The sequence below is a fragment of the Fukomys damarensis genome, unplaced genomic scaffold, assembly GCF_012274545.1.
Source record: "Fukomys damarensis isolate Sample0158 unplaced genomic scaffold, DMR_v1.0_HiC HiC_scaffold_19, whole genome shotgun sequence".
NCBI lineage: Eukaryota > Metazoa > Chordata > Mammalia > Rodentia > Bathyergidae > Fukomys > Fukomys damarensis.
Window position 1 is genome coordinate 46,521,951 of NW_022900931.1, and position 18,139 is coordinate 46,540,089.

An 18,139-nucleotide genomic window follows, 5' to 3' on the forward strand; every position below is an offset into this window, starting at 1 on the left:
TAATAAGGTATTCTCTAAATAATGAAAAAAAGAATAAGATAAGACTATAAGAGCAAGAAGCAATTTAAATATGTTCAGGGACCATTTTCATCTCCAGAATTAAGGATTATTTTGATGTTACATCATTGCCTTTTCTCTTTTACTTTCCTTTTTAGTTTTATTTTAGGATTTCCTATTTTTAATGTTCATACAGAGATTTCTTTAACTGAAATACCGAATAGTTTCTTTGGTGTGAAAAACTATAATAGTATACAGGATCCTAATGAGACAATTAATAATGTGAAATAGGAAGTAAAGGGCTAAAGGTGTAAGGAAAGTGGGAAGGGTGGGGGAAAGGTAGTAAGGGAGAGGAAAAAAATATGAGAAACTGAAAAAATGGAAATAAAGTGTTTGTAAATGGGGAGGGGAGGAGGGGCTGAAGGGAGGGCAGGGACAAGGGGAAAAATGAGAATCAAGACCTATTATGTAAAGGTACAGAATCCCAATGATGAATGTAATTGTATTGTATACCTAGATTGTACCAATAACCTCAATAAAAAGAAAAAAAAATGAAGGAGGAAAGAGGATGGGGGAATGTGATGATAGAACAGGGGAGGTCATCAAGAGAAGGGGATCCAGGACAGCCTCCCAGAGGGGGCATCTGGACTGAAGAATCTTCAGGGAAAGAGCACTGCAGACAGTGGGAACAAAAGGCAAAGACTCTAAAGTGAGAATATGCTAAGTGTGTTTGCAAATGAACAAAGAAGTAAGTGTGGTAAGAGTAATAATGAACTTTTGATCCACAAGACAGGCAAATCTTTTTTTAAACTTCACAATATCCAGTATTAGAAAGCATATGAAGCAGGGCTTGCTGGTGGATGTAAAAACTGGTATCTTTTTTTTTGAAAGGCAATTTGGCAGAAACTATCACAATACTCAGACTCTCTACCTCCAGGCTATCAGTAACTTTCAAGGGTATGAAGGGGTTGCCAAGATCATAATTTGAGGACTGGTAAATAATGATATATCTATACTACAGAGAATTATGAAATCTTTAAAAAGAATGATATAGCGATAGGTTTTAAAGTGACAAAGCACTTTCAATATGTATAGAATCTCTAATGTAAAAACAAATTTTAAAACTATTAATATTAACATAACACAAATAAATGTGAGTATACATGTATTTAATACCATCTGCTTTATATGAAGTATTCTTCCTTTATCTTGCCTACATAATTTTTTTTTTTTTGGTACCAGGGATCCAACTCAGGTCCTTGCATTTGCAAAGCAGGTGGCAGTACCGCTGAGCTAAATCCCCAGCTTGCTTACATAATTTAAATCTATTTTGTTATCTTAACTTAATCACCCCTTGCTCAAAGAAACCACACTTTTATTTCCCTAACTAGATCAAGTGAACCTATTACATGGTGTCATGATCTTGCATACCTTTCCTTCATGGCACTTACATGGTTATAACTCTGCATTTATTTGTATAATTATTTTGATCTATATAGGTTCACTTATACTAATTATAACTTCCACTACAGCAGGGGCTAGGTTAGTTTTGCTAACAGCTGTATTATTGGTCTCACATTATATCTAATACTCAGTAAATATTCAATAAATATATTCTGACTGAATTAGTAAAGTAATATGCTTGGAAATCTGGAAAAATTACTTATAAAAAATAGAAGATCCAGACATTTAGCTCAGTGGTGCCACCACCTGCCTCACAAGCACAAGGACCTGAGTTCAATCCCTGGTACCAAAAAATAAATAAATAAAAGAATAGAAGGAGCCAGGCATGGTGGCACACACCTGTAATTTCAGCACTTGGGAGGTTAAGGCAGGAGGATCACCGTGAGTTTGACGCCAGCCTGGACTACACAGTGAGTTCAAGACCAGCCTGAACTACATAGCAAGACCCTGTCTCACACACACACACACACACACACACACACACACACACACACAAGAAGTAGAGAGATGGCTAAGAAGAAGGTGGGATGTAAGTTTATTACTTTCTACTCTACATAGTTCTATAGTTTCTGAAAAATTTGGTGATGTTTCCATACATACATATGTATACACTGATTAAATCCAACCATCCTTTTTTTTACTTTGCTCCCTCTCCCTTCCCAATCTTAGTAATCATTATTCTACTTTAATCTGCTACTCTGGTAATTAAAAATAAGCAAAGATGTAAAGATACACTAAAAAGAAAAAGTAGCAGTGCCTGGAAAAAGAAAAGAAGCTTCAGGGTTGAATTACTAACAGTCATCTTTAAAAGCTAGTATTTAAATATAAAATGATAATTAAAAACTATAGCTCTATTTTCCACAATGGCTGTGGAGGAAAGTCAAGGAAAAGATGTCACTAAAAAAAATCCATAATATAAAAAAGACTTTGAAGCTAAGAAGTTGATTTCATACAAATAAAATGACAAGCAGGAGTTAATAGAGATTATGAAAAAAGAAGAGGCACCAGTTCCTAGATACCAAGCATTCAGACCATCACCAAGTCTATAATCTGTGCAGTGAAAGAGCTTATGATCCTAAGTACTTCCATTATACAGCCCATCAAATCAAGATTGATGATCACAATGTTCCCACTCTGAAGAAAATGTTTTTGCTCACCAAGGAAGCAGAAGAATGGATGGCTCAAGGTAAGGAAAACGTTGTTGCAGTTCACTGTAAGGGAGGCAAAGGAAGAACTGGAACTATGGTTTGCGCCTACCTTATTACCCATAGATTGTTTTTAACTGCGAAGGAGAGCACTTATTGTTTTGGGGAACGATGAACAGATAAAACCAGCAGCACTAAATTTCAACGGATAGAAGCTTCCTCTCAGGATAGATATGTTGGATATTTTGAAAAACTGATGACTTTATACAACAGGACTCTCCTCCAAGAAAAATACTCATAATAAAAAAATTCATTATTTATTCAATTCATGAAGTTGGTAAAGGCAATGGAAGTGATCTAAAGGTGCATATAGTAATGTAGCAGGAGGCTGTCTTTTCCTGTTTTTCCACAAATTATATGGTATTTAACATTCAATGAGACAGAGTAATAATTAATATATTCAATTGTCCAGCACTGTATGATGAAGTGAAAGTGAAATTTTTACCTTTGGAGCTTTCCACGTATCATGACAACTGCCCTTTATTCTCTTGGTTTTGCATATCCTTCATACAAAAAACAGAGGTAGAAGGAGCCAATAAACATAGCAATAGAGGGTATATTTTGAAAAGAATGAACTAGTGACGCTATAGCTGGTATTTGATTAAAGTGCATCTCCCATTCTCAGATAGAATCATGTCTTCCCCAGTCCCTGCTACATACTTTATGTCTTCTAAATCTTTGCTGGCATAGCTATACTTATACATATATATGTGCATTTGTTTCTGATAAATCTATTAAATAGACACAGGTAAAATGTCAAAAAAAAAAAAGCAATACTTCATTTTGAGCCTTGCTGGTGACTCTGCATTTGGTAAGCATGGCATAGTGGCACACAACTGTAATACCAACTACTTGAGGCAGGAGGATTGCAAGTTCAAGGCCACCCTAGGCAACTTAGTGAGACCTTATCTCAAAATAAAACTTTTTTATAAATGTGCTGCGGATGTAGCTTAGTGGTAGAGCACTGTCTACCACATGTGCCAGGCTCTGGGTTCAATCCCTGGTATCACCCTCCCAAAAAAAGAAAGACTCAGTCTCATGAATGTATTATTTTCATGTTCCTATGTTAGGAAAATAAAGTTTACATTATCATTTCTCTTTTATCCTTCATTAATCAAAAGATAGCCCTTTATGAATAATAGAAGTGCTATTCCTCAAACACAAAAACTAAAATGTAAAAATAACATTAATATGAATATGGTCAAAATGTCATTTTTAATGAAAAATAGCAAAAATATTTTAGTAATTCAAATGCCTATTCAGCTATCTCTTCTGCATATTTTATGTGACATGTCTAAAATAGTGTGAACTTTCAAAAATAGATCAACTCAGAATTATAAACTTTATCCACTAAATTTTCTTAATATACTAAATAAAGGTATATCGGTCAATGGGATTTTACAATAGAATATTAAATGCTCTGGAGAGCTGTGCTAATACCAAATGATAACAAAACTTTAATATAAAAATCTACACATATTTAGCTGGCTGTGGTGGTACATGCCTGCCACTCTGGGAAGCTGGGGCCAAAGGATCACATGTTTAAGTTCAGCCTGGGCAATTTAGCAGCGTAGCAAAACCCCATCTCAAAATAAAAATCAAAAAGAACTGGGGATGCAACTCAATGCAAACGTTCTGGGTTCAATTCCTAGTACTGTAAAAAATAATTGTTTTTTAAGAAACCACTTATACAGGAAAAAAAAAAAGACAAAGAATGACCTAATGTGAATCAAATGTAACAAATACAATTTTACCTAAAATTACAAAGAGCTAACACAATCTTAGGATGCATGAAAACTCTTACTTTAGGAAGTAAGAGTTCACCGCATCCTAGTTGGGTCAGAATGTATCTGAGGAAACATGTTCCAATCAAGACACCACCTTCTGCTGTGTACCTGAAGAGTGCCGAGCATAAAGCCCAAAACACTGAAGAGGCTCAGGTTGAAGGAAGTGAAGGAAATTGTGTTCAGCAGAGAGAAAGAGAGCCAGGGAAAGGATTTGAAAACCACCATTTTACAAATAGGTAAAGAAATCTGGATGTTAAGCCTGAGGGTAGGGCCAAGAGGAAAAGAGAAAAACAAAGCAATACAACTATTTTCAAAACAATGAAAAATTGTTAGAAATACATTTCATTGAAATATTATCCAAAAGCTAAACAATCATCTGCTGATTTTCTTCTGTCTATTTCCCCCTAAGTCCTTAAAAGAATAATCCGTCCTCACTGTGTCTACTTCCTAAACTCTTTTCAGCAAAACTAGTACAATGTTGATAATTATTGAAGCAGGATGATGGGTACAAGTGGGTTCCTTACACTATTTTGTTTAGTTTTTCACAGCTTGAAAATCTTTACAACAAAAGTTTATTAACAAAAGACATTATTCAATTTACAACCTCTCTGATTTCTCAACCAACTTTAATATACACCCCATTTCCATCCCTAATAAATATTTGCTCACGATCACCACTGATATGCTAATCACTGAACTCAGCTTTCTGCCTCTCGGAAGCTCTCAGTAGCCTATGATACCACTGTCCGAGACCATCTTGAAACTCCTGAAATTGGCTTCAGAAAGCCATTCTTTCACCTCTCCATTGTCATTCATCACAAAACTATCCATATTCTGTTTGCTACCTCAAATACATAGTATCACCAATCAGTCCCTCAAGATGGAAATTTCGGAATTATCTTTAATTGCCCTCTTTTCCTTATGTCACAATATTAGATAATTAAATCCCATACTCCATGTCAGAATGTAGCCCAACTTGAGATTCTCATCGTCTATTACATGAAAGACATCTACAGCTTTAATGCTGCCTCTGCCAATAGCCTTTCCTCAGTCCAGTCAATGCTCAATACACTCCTCAAAGTCATCTTCCTAACATGCAAAGCTAATTACGTTAGCCCTGGCCAAAAACATAGGGATGCCTCCTTGTACAAAACAGCAGCTGAGGCCCTTCATTATCTCGTCCCACATATATCTGGCCATATATTTAGCTTCATACATATTCCTCATATGTATACGATACATTGAGTCATCGCTTCTCCACCTTTTGGCTAAGATCAAGTGTAAGATACACTGAACCTTTCATTTGTTTTCTGAAAATGCCATGAGATTTTATAATAGCACCTTTAAACATGATGTTCCCTCTGTTTGACATGCATTTCTACTCTACAAATTAATATCATAGACTGGGCATGATGGCGCATATCTGTAATCTCAATACTCTGGGAGGCTGAGGCAGGAAATTTTAAGTTTGAAGCCAGTCTGGGCAATTTAAATAGAACTTATCTCAAAATAAAAAATAAAAAGGCTTGGATTCAATCCCCAATAACACACACACACCACACAATAATATATTTCAAGGTTCAGATTCCTCAGTGGGAATTCTTTTTATCACTCATTCAGCAAAAAAATATGTTGTGCACCTGTCAATAAGACATGAACTATTACATTAAGAAACTCATACATTCATTTATATTCTTTCAGTACCTTGTCCATATTGCTATTATCACACTTAGCACATTATAGCATATCCTTATGTAAAAAGACATGATAGTCTCTCTTCCCAGCTGGATCAAGAAATCATTGAAGGTATAGGCTGTCCAATTATTCTTTATATACCTAGGATGCTGATGCCATTCAAAACAAATCAGTTTTCCTCTAGCTCATGACCAGAACTAAAGAATAATAAATAATAAGTATTAAAATATTTAACATCATGGGCTGGGGATTTAGCTCAGTGGTGCAGCTGCCTGCCTCACAAGCACAAGGACCCGAGTTCAATCCCCAGTACCCAAAAAAATAAATTAATTAATTAACATCACTATGCAAAACAAACAGCTATACACTTACCTCATAGGTCTATAGTTCAGTATTATAAGTGCCAAGACTATCATCACACAGACAGCTCTTCGCTTTGGACTGGGGACTTTAAGCCTCTGGTTCTAAAGGACATAACCATATGAGGTATAATTAAACTACACATCAACCTCACAAAAAGCAACATCTAAAATAAGAATTCTCTTTGGGCCTGGAATTTAGCTCAGTGGTTCCACTGCCTGCCTTGCAAGCAAAAGGTCCTGAGTTCGATTCCCAGTACCAAAACTAAAAAAAGAATTCTCTTTACCAATTACATAAATATTTTTCTTGAAGAGCTGGGCATGGTGGCACACACCTATAATCCCAGCACTCGGGAGGCTGAGGCAGGAGGATCACTGTGAGTTCAAGACCAGCCTGGACTACATAGTGAGTTCCAAGTCAGTCTCAACTACATAGCAAGATCCTGTCTCAAAAACACAAAACAAAAACAAAACAAAAAAATATATTTTTCTTTAAAACAAAAAAAACCTCAAAGGTGAAAAAGTAATACTTTCCAAAAGACTAGAGAGGAGCCTTCCAAGTTTTCCTTTCCAGTAAAAGAAGCACAAGAAAAAACAATAGAAAAGAAAAATATACAGCAGACAATTTAACAGTTCTATATTTTTATGGATCTCTAAAGAATTCTGAGACACAAGGTATGGTTGAAAAATACAGCAAGTGTTTAAAAAACAAAGTAAAAGACACATTGCTATTAATCTCCTTCAAAACACTCCTGATCATTTCCAACACACTGATCCCATCATTCTTGCCATTTTCTGAAGAGGTTCTGAAAGCCCTCTTTCACTGCGTTGTCGCAGCTACCTCGAGGTCCTGAATCAATTAAAAATGTCATCTGACTTTGGGGAAGAGCCACAGCTCATACAGTGCCGGAGCCAATGAGTGAGGACACACTATAATGTTTTCATCAGCCTGCCTTTTTGTTGGATGGTACTTAGCAGCAGCAGTCACCATATTTTTTAACACACTTTGTAAAGCCACTCGTGAAACAGGACTTTCAGAACTCCTCCAGAAAATGGCAAAAATGATGAGAGATCTGTGATGGAAGTGAGGGGAAGTATTTCAAGGGAATTAATGGCAATGAGTCTTTAACTATAATTTTTAAATTTAAACATTATTTTGATCACCTCTTTATTGTTTGTTTCCCTGTCTTTTTTTCAGTTTACATATTTTTATTAGTACATGTTTGCAGTACATAATGTTTATGTTTCTCACGAGGAGATGGTATCTGTACATAACACATCTTAATTCTTTTTTCCTCCCCTTTCCTCCCCTGCCTCCCTCTTCCCTTCATCTCTTGATCCCCTTCCCATATGAGAAAGATCTATTTTCCTACTTCCTACTTTTACTTTTACTTTTACTTTGCTCTTTTTTTATATTTTGGGTTTCTCATCTAAGAGAAGCTATATAATATTTAAGCACGTGTATGAGTTACTTCACTGTCTTCGAAGTCACTGTTTCCAGCAACCCACTGGAGTACTCCCCTGTGTTTAATTGGCATCCATTTGGTTCAGTACGGTCGGGAGTGGAAATGCTGAAAGCAGAAGGGTTCATGAACAGAACTGAAGTTGATCTTTTCAAGATCAGCATTGGCAACAGAATGCAAAAAACATAACAATGAACAGGTGGAAGGAGGAAAGATAATAACATATTTTTCTTTTGCATTACTCTCTTTTATAAAAGGGAAGACCTGAGGATTATTCAGGAGCCTTAATATGACTTAGTCAGAAAAGAGGGTGCTAAGGTACAGTTGGGAGAAACCCAAGAAAAGATGTCTTTTGTATAGATTGGGAGGTACACTTTAAAAGGTCCTTTCAAATTGTTTTATCATTAGTACAAATGTTTTCAGACTTAACTCTACCCTCATTTTGCTAGCACTGTTGTTTTATGCAATTTAAGATATATAAATTTATCAAATTATTATTTAGAAAAAAAACTCTAACCCATCTCAGCCAGCTCCATCACTAGCACTCACCTCTGATACAACTTCATCTAGCTGCCGTTTCAACGATCCATTCTCTTTCTTCAGTTGCTCATTCTCTGAAAGAGCAGCCTTTAATCTTGCCTCCAGCCCTAGCATATATTCTTTCTTCTTCTTGCGTGACTGACAAGCAGACTCTCGATTCTTTATCATACGTTGCTGTCTTCTTAGCACAGCAATCTACAAAAAGATGCAATAAATCAGAATACTATGGCTACAGAATCAGATCAAAAGAGATCAAAATATACTGACTTTCACAGGTATTTTTAAACAAATAGGTTACAACTGTATCAAAACAGGTTTTAAAATAGACTGCTAAGTAAATTCATAAAAATCAACCTAACTGTGAAATCCTTTCTTCTGGTGTTTTCTGAAGCTTATTTATTGATCTCCCAGTTTTCCCCTTAGAAATTTCCTCAGAACGTGCCTCCAATAATATCTGTAGGGCCAGGAATTTGGCTCAGTGGTTCCGCCACCTGCCTCGCAAGCACAAGGACCTGAGTTTGATTCCTGGTACAAAAAAAAAAAAAAAAAAGAATAATAATATCTGTATAGGGGGCCAGGGATTTAGCTCAGTGGTGCTACTGCCTGCCTTGCAAGCTCAAGGTCCTGAGTTCAATCCCCAGTACCAAAAAAATATAGTAATAATAACATCTATGTAGCGCTGTGGATGTACTTCAGTAGCACCATGCCTGGCAAGGTCAAGTTTGGTCTCCAGTACTAGAGGCAGGGGGAGAGAGAATATCTGTATACAGAGCCATCCCTCAATATTTATGGGGAAAAGGTCTAGACTTTCCACAGACTAAAATCTGCAGATGTGCAGCCCCTTCTACAAATGCCTTCTTAGTGTTTGCATATAATCTACTCATATCTTCCTATATACACTAACTCATCCCAAGATTACTTATACTATCTAATACAATGTAAATGCTATGTAAATATTTTATACTGAATTGTTCAGGGATTATCAAGGAAAATAGCCTATATATGTATAGTACCGATGTAATTTTTTCACATATTTTCTATTCAGTTGCTGAATCCAACGCAATACCCACAGGCATGGAAGGCCATCCACCTTTAATCAGCATCTCTGGCCCTACACTGACTATGCTCCAGAACCACATATCCAACCAGTTACTTATATAAGCCACTTCTGCTTGTAAAGCACTTATCACTTCAAATTCAGCATGTCTAAATTGAACACATCTCCCTCTACCTAATTTTTAAAAAATATATACATCTTCTATCAATACTTAGTATCTCTCAGGATGTAAAGGAAAAGAAGTGATCATTATTGTTTTTCTTTCATTCCCTATATTCACTCCCTTTCTCAAACCCTCACTAAATATGAGGGTATATACATATATATATATATATATATATATATATGTATCTGTATGTATATATGTATATATGTATAAATATATATATATCTGTATATACATATATTTCATCAGTTTTCTTCAATGAAAATGTCTCAATTATTCCTTGTTCTCTATTCTCACTGTCATCTTCTGAATATAAGCACTCATTAATTCATCTATGGACCACTATAACACTCTTAACTGTTCCAGTTGTTTTCCAACTCATCATATCTACCATTTCAAACGTAACTTCTTCCACTAATTTTTTATCTTAATGTTCCACTGCAAAGATAAGGTGGTCATACATCCTAGCTACCCACTTTTAACTGTCAATAATCACCACACTTCTGCCCTAAATCCACAACTATTCAAGTTATATTGTGACCCTATTTAAAGCTTCTCTATCACTTCTAAATGTCTAACTTATTTCTCTTTTATAAGGTTTATCCCCATCTCCTCCACTAACCTCATTCTAAGACCCCTCCAAATTCTAATTGTTCTTATCTGATTTTATTTCTCTGATCATCATATGCTCTTATAATGTGGAACACATACCCGAATACTCTAATGGTGACAATTGTTTCAAGAAGTTAACTTTCTCTCCACCTAGACTTTAGATCTTGAAACCCAAAACCGTGTCTGATACTATCTTTTTGTTTAATATTCACAGTATCTACTATCATCAAAACTCAGTGAGCAGCAAGGTTTGGTGGCGCATGCCTGTAATCCCAGCACTCGGGAGGCTGAGGCAGGAGGATCGCTGTGAGTTTCAGACCAGCCTGGGCTACATAGTGAGTTCCAGGTCAGTCTCACTATATAGTGAGACCCTGTCTAAAAAAAATAAAATAAAATAAAAAAACCCTCAGTGAACAAAATTATTTTTAAGTTCTCTAACTTATAAAACACACTACTGCAGCATTAGTGTAAAATTTTTAGGCAAGGAGAAGAGATAGCAAAAGTAAGTCCATAAAAAGCACCAAATAATAATATAAATTTGATTAAATACAGTCTAAATTAATGACCTCTATATATTTTGTAATAGAATTTTTAAAAATAAACATTTACTATAAGTTATTACATAATCCATCACTAAACAGTGAATTTCATATCAATTTCTTTTTAAATAACATCATAATATTTATCCAAATACTACATTTCTAGAAAGAGGGATGCCAAAACCCATTAAGCAGCCTCTCAGCACCAAGCACTGTCAACAGTCTTTCAGTCATAACCCAAAAGAAAAAGAAATGATATATAAGATGTCACAAAAAGTGTGGGTCTTTTTCTTTTTCTTTCATTGAGGAAGACTGGGGATTGAAATGAAGGCCTTCACACTCAGCTCTTTTTGTTTTTCATTTGGAGTCAAGGTCTTGCTAAATTGCCTGAGTTGGACAGCACTATGGGAGGCTGAAGCAGGATGATCACAAGTTCAAGACCAGCCTTGGCAACTTAATGAAGTAGTGAGAGCCAGTCTAAAAAATAAAATAAAATAAAAAAACCCTCAGTGAACAAAATTATTTTTAAGTTCTCTAACTTATAAAACACACTACTGCAGCATTAGTGTAAAATTTTTAGGCAAGGAGAAGAGATAGCAAAAGTAAGTCCATAAAAAGCACCAAATAATAATATAAATTTGATTAAATACAGTCTAAATTAATGACCTCTATATATTTTGTAATAGAATTTTTAAAAATAAACATTTACTATAAGTTATTACATAATCCATCACTAAACAGTGAATTTCATATCAATTTCTTTTTAAATAACATCATAATATTTATCCAAATACTACATTTCTAGAAAGAGGGATGCCAAAACCCATTAAGCAGCCTCTCAGCACCAAGCACTGTCAACAGTCTTTCAGTCATAACCCAAAAGAAAAAGAAATGATATATAAGATGTCACAAAAAGTGTGGGTCTTTTTCTTTTTCTTTCATTGAGGAAGACTGGGGATTGAAATGAAGGCCTTCACACTCAGCTCTTTTTGTTTTTCATTTGGAGTCAAGGTCTTGCTAAATTGCCTGAGTTGGACCCACACTTGCAGTCCTTTTGCCTCCCCTTCTCAGAGTGCTGGGATACAGGTGTGTGCCACCATACCTGGCTGGGTTTTCTTTTTTTAACTAAAATTCCACAAGAATGCCAATGCTATATAACTACCATCTATAAAACTGCCCTGAAAAACAGCTATCCAACTCTTCAGTAATGTTACACACACACACACACATGCAGCAGTGACAAAGCTATGATGGATTATTGACCAATTTCAAACTACTCTCTGGACAATACCGCTTTGTGCAGTCTAGTGTTACTTTCAGTCATCCTCATTGTTACTGAGAATTCCAGGGTCCATGATTAATACTGGAGTGCTGAGGTACACAGAACATTGAACAAGCACATAAAAGAGAAGGTTCCCAGATGGAAGAGTTTACTCTAAAAGTTAGATAAAAGGCAAGCTTTCTTTAAAGGCTAATTAATCTATGGAATTTGGGGAGGCTTGCAGATGGTACACTATTTAATACATTTCAAACAAGGATTAGGCATATCTATAAACAATAAAAGCACCTGCATATTACACAGCATTAAACTTTCAAAGGCTGTCAACACACATGCCTCACACCAAAAAAATGAAAACCACCTGTGGTCAAATATTCATTGCCATCCCATATAAAAAGATCCATTATAAGAGTTCTCAAAATACCCAATACTACCAATAAAAACACAGAGCAAATAGAGTATAAATAAATAAAGCCCACAAGAAGCAAAACCAGAGCTCTAACTTTATACCTTAGCAATCTATCATTAGATACTGAATATATAATATTTAGTCTATCCTTCCTAGGCAAAAAATGTCATTTTTAAACAAAATACATACATATATAATGTGGTATTTGGTATTTATTTGGGAGTATTATTAGAGAAAAAGGATTACTCTGTAATTCTGGTTGGTAAGTTGATTTTTGCACATACAATGTATCATAATTATTATTAACATGCAATGAGAATGGCAGCATACTATTTTGATTACTTTAATGTTTCAAAATATATTTAGTTGTCGCAAGCACAAGGACCTGAGTTTGATCCCTGGTTCAAAAAAAGTGTATATATTTCACAGTTAATCTGTAACTCCTGAAATTTGCATAGTTTTTCAAGATTCCTTAAAATAAGCCTTATCACTGGATCCACTATTACAGAGTAGAAGGGCCAAGCCTAGAACTAAGGTCAACTGACTCTAAGGCTGGTGGTAAGTACATACACAATAGCCCCAAATTTCTCTTAAATAACAAATGGGGAGTCTTGTAATCACAGCACAGAACTCTAACCTCAGTGAACTGTACGGTTACTTTATGTGTCTCTCTGCAGAGACTTTGGAACTGTTTGTGTCCAGAGCTTAATCTCCTCTGTTAGCAATCTGAAAATATAAAATCAATACTCTGGCCCATTAATCAACTGACACGTGTTCCCTATATGCATAGCAGATGATTTAACATAGACAGAAATGAGCAAACAGCTGGCCAACCTCTGTTTCTGATTGTCTTGCCTTCAGACATCTCTCCCACCAACCCCTGTGCCTTGGAAACAGGAAAAAGGAAAAAGAACAGAAAGAAAAAACTCCACAGCTGCAAAGTATTCTTCTTTTAGTGTCACTGAACCATAAAATGTAGTTTTGCTTGCTAAACATTTATTTGAAAGTAAAAAAGACACGTAAAAGGAAGACTTTCACAAATGGTGAAGTTCCTTTTGTGGGCTGGATCAGTTTAAAAGTCAAAGTTCCAAATATGCCCCCCCATTTGGTTTGTTTGTTTGTTTGTTGAGACAGGGTCTCACTATGTAGTTCAGGCTGACCTTGAACTTGCGGTGATCCTCCCAATCCTCCTGCCTCAGTCTACCAAGTGCTAGGATTACAGGCGTATGCACTATACCTATCTATATTTTGTTCTTAACTTTAAAAGCTGTAACAACTGATAAACAATGTAAGATATTTTAACCTATTTTCGTAAAGCAACAGAGACTATTTAGACTAAAGCCTTGATTCTGAGATGTTGCTAAGAAATGAGCATCAAAGACCTGAATGAGTATAAATTAATGTAATATTAAAGCAGGGTTTTTTTCGCTACAAAATACCTGGCTACATCTCATGTAAACTCGTCAGATCAATACTGATAATTTATGGGTGAATCACTTACTTATTACTGACTTGCTGTACATCTTACTATCACTCCTAATTTTCATTTAGCTGAATGCAGCACTCTAAACTGATAAAGCAGAAACACACTAACCTCTTCATCACATCGGACAAGAATACATAAATAAATTTAGTTTAAGCCAAACTGAAATTGATTTAAAGATCTAAGAATGAAATTTCCTTGCACAGTTATTCCAAGTTACATAACATATATTAACATATATAATTGTATATAAGAGTAAACACACATGGCCAAAATCAACGGCAAATTTAATTTGTGGCAATCTTAAATAGTCAAACAAATTAAATACTTATTTGATTTAAGACTTTTAAGTATATTTGTTTTTTCTCACAAAAATTATTTACACCAGAAAAAGAAAAATTTTAAATTTATCCTACCTCTACCCATCTGTGTGTGTGTGTACCCATGTGTGGGTGTGTGTCTCTGTCTGGATGAGTCGATGAACAGATGGCCAGGAAGCAATTGAGGTAAAATGTTAACATATGAATCTAGCTGAAGAACACAATTTTTGGTTTTGCAACTTTTTATATTTTTATTTTACTTATCCCATTCCCCCCTCCCTTATGTACAAAAGCTTTGCTTCCATATTTTCCTTCTATTTTCACTTTTTCTCTTGTCCCTTCCTTCCTCCCTCCCTCCTCCCTTGCTCCCCTTCCCATCTGAACACTTTATTCCCATTTCCCAATATCCATTATACATCTCAGTCCTTACATCCACCTTCAATTTCTCACAACGGAGAAACATGGTATTTAAACATGTGTGTCTGATATATTTCACTTAAGAGTGTGGTCTCAAGGTCCACCCATTTAGCTATAAATGTCTGAAGCTCATCCTTCTTTACGGCAGGCAAGTACTCCACTGTATAAAAAAAAAACACATATTCTTTATCCCCTTTCAGCTGATGGGCACTTGGGCTGTTTCCAATATTTAGCTATTACACACCGTGCTGCTATAAACATGGGTGTACCTATATCACTGTGGAATGATGCTTTTAATTCTTGTTTTGGGAACCTGGGATCAAACTCAGGACCTTGCACTTGTGAAGCGAGCAGCGGCACCACTGAGCTAAATCCCCAGCCCCGATGCTTTTAATTCTTTCAGGAAGATATCTGGGAGAGGTATAGTATGTAGGTAAATGGAATCACTAGTTTTAGTTTTTTGAGAAATTTCCATACTGATTTCCACAGTGGTCGCACCAGTCTACACTCCCATCAACAGTGGAGAAGGGTTCCTTTTTCCCCAGGGCCCCTCCAGCATGTTATTGGTGGATTTCTTGATAGCAGCCATTCTTGCTGGAGTGAAATTAAATCTGTGTTGTTTTAAATGTTTTGCAACTTTTTAGCACTTGAAATTATAACCAAACATAAAGATTCACAAAGAGAGAGAGTGCACACATCGCAGTGGAAATTGGGAATTTTAAGAAAGACACAAAACCAAGCACAGTGGCGCATTCCTGTCATTCCAGCACTGAGGGCAGTACAGGCAAGAAGATCACATGCTCAAGTCTCACTGAGAAAACTTAGCAAGACCCTGTCTCAGAATTTTTTTTTTAAAAGCTGGAGATAGAGCTCTAAGAGCTCAGTGAAGAGCGTCTCTAGGTTCCCAGTACAGGCAGAGAGGGAAGAAAGACATAAAATACTTCTCTTTAGAGCTCAAAATCAAAGGAGGTAAAATCCACAGGGAATTTTAATCTAACACTTTTAATCCTTGATTATCATTCTTTAACCACCTACAGCCAAATTCTGTTAACTATTGATGTTCTTTAACATAACTGTAAGATAATGATCTCTGAGAGGACATACCCCTTAAAGAAAATAGACATTAATACTTTCATTTTAAAATTTTACCATTCTCCTTTATGAACTACCTATTAATTTTGTCCACTGATTGCTGACTTAACTTGTATTTTCCTCACTGACTTATATACTGTTCACATATTAAAAATGGTTTTAGAAGAACTATGAAAACCTATACATCCTCTCTCTCTTATCTGCTCCCTCTCTCTCACTGCTCTCCTGAATAAAGTCTCCTGTCAGAAAAAAAAAGAAAACCTGTACATGAATGTTCAAAACAATATTATTCACAGAAGCCAAAAAGTAGAAGCAACTCTTTGCCTATACCTATGGCTTCAAGTGTCCTACTATATTTCCTTCTAGCAGTTTCAAAGTTTCAAGTTTAGATCCATTTTGAATGGATTTTTATAACATGAGAGAGATCTAGTTTCATATAGATATCCAGTTTCCCAGCACCATTTGTTAAAGAGGCTGTATATAGATTCCCCCCGCCAAAAAAAACCTGGTATATGCATACAAAGGAATATTATTCAGCCATAAAAAGGAATACCCATTCATGCATGCTTCAGTGTGATTGAACCTTGAAAAACATGCTAGGTGAAAAAATCATACATAACAGGCCACACAGTGTATGATTCTACTGATGTGAAATGTTTAGGACAGACAATTACAAAAGAAAGTAGATTAGTTGTTTCTAGGACTGCATGGTGGGAGTTTTGAGGAATGACTATCCATGGGATTTCTTTTCAGAGTAATGAAAATATTCTGGAATTAGAAAGCAGTGATGATTTCACAACTTCATGAATATATACTTTTTTTTTTCTGGTACCAGGGATCAAATTTGAGTCCTTGCACTTGTGAATTAGGCGGTGGAACCACTGAGCTAAATCCCCGGCCCCGTGAATATATAAAAAACACTAAAACTGTAACACTTCAAAGGGGAGAGTTTCTTTCCTTCCCCTTTGAACATATATTTTGGTCTTTACACTTTCAGTTTCTCACACCAGAGAAACAATGTGTTATTTAAATATATGTGTCTGATTTATTTCACTTAAGAGTATGGTCTCAAGGTCCAACCATTTAGCTAGAAATGTATCCAGCTTATCCTTCTTTATGGCAGAGTAGTACTGTATATGGGACAAGAAAAAAAAGAATACAAGGAAAAATTGGAAACAAAATTTTTGTAAATAAGGAGGGGAAGAGAGGTTGAAGGGAGGCCAGGGGAATGGGAAAAAAAAAAGAAGCAAGACATATCATGAACAGATATATTCTTTTTTGTGTCTTACCAGGGATTGAACTTGGGACCTTGAGTTTATAAGGCAGGCCGTGGTACCATTTAGCTAAGTACCCAGCCCTCTTGGACAAATACAAATTCCCTATGATGAATGTTATCATTATGTATATCTAAAATGTACTGGGGGAAAAAAAGGTGACTAATACAAATCAGTTTTGCTGGCTATAAAACAGGGTGAATTTATAATATATTAATTTTATCTCAACAAAAAGTAAAAAAAAAAAAAATAGGGAACACCAAAATGTTGGGTACAATTCTACATAATTTTAGGGAAAAATCATTTCACAATTAAATCACAATTAGGGGATAGTTTTCCTGCCTAAAGGCCAGCTACAGCATGTTGAGACATAACTCAGATTTCGCCTCCAGTCACAGCTAAAACCTTAAGGGTCCAGTGATGCTGTGATGCTCAAGACAGGATTACACCAGCTGAAGACATCCTGGGAGGAACAAAATCTTCATCTGCATAGTTCCTCATTGTTCTATAGCTACCACCCTCTGAGTCACCTATTCATTTTTTCCTGTTGTATCAAATAAAGGTGTAACAAGCTGGAAGGTGAGGGTATCTTTCTTCTTTGCTGCCCAGAGCAGCATTGATCAGGCCCAAAGCTCAGCTTCTTCTCTAAGTCTCATTTTTGTCTATATATTAATTAATTCACCTTGTGCTGTGGTGGTTCGCAGGAGACTGGGACTTAATGCAGAGGTTCTAGTAATGTCCCCTTTCCCTGTTCTCCACACTGAAAGTTATGGATTCTCTCCTCAGACAAATGAACATGCACTCAGAGTATTACAAACACTTACGTGAGGAAAGGGGTGAAGCAAAGAAAATGAAAGCTGTTGTTGATAGAAACACTGAAACCTATCCCTGGACTCCAGTAAGGTCTGTGACCAGCACTCTCATACAATGAAGTAGGAGAATGAATTAGAGCTACCCTGATGGAGGGCCATTTGGTAAAAA

At 35.9% G+C, this 18,139-nt stretch overlaps 1 protein-coding gene and 1 pseudogene across 3 annotated transcripts in view; one reads left to right on the top strand and one right to left on the bottom strand.

The window, feature by feature from the left end:
- Positions 1–3,245, top strand: part of LOC104857311 — a 6,947-nt pseudogene extending 3,702 nt beyond the window's left edge.
- Atf6 (activating transcription factor 6) overlaps positions 1–18,139 on the bottom strand; it is a 204,911-nt gene that overhangs the window by 146,290 nt on the left and 40,482 nt on the right. For all 3 annotated transcript variants that reach the window (XM_010617026.3, XM_010617021.3, XM_010617014.3), the window contains exons 8-9: positions 8,520–8,705; positions 6,521–6,612 (exon numbers count right to left, since the gene is read on the bottom strand). In XM_010617026.3, the coding sequence (XP_010615328.1) occupies positions 6,521–6,612; positions 8,520–8,705 (278 nt within the window). The remainder of the gene's footprint in view (positions 1–6,520; positions 6,613–8,519; positions 8,706–18,139) is intronic.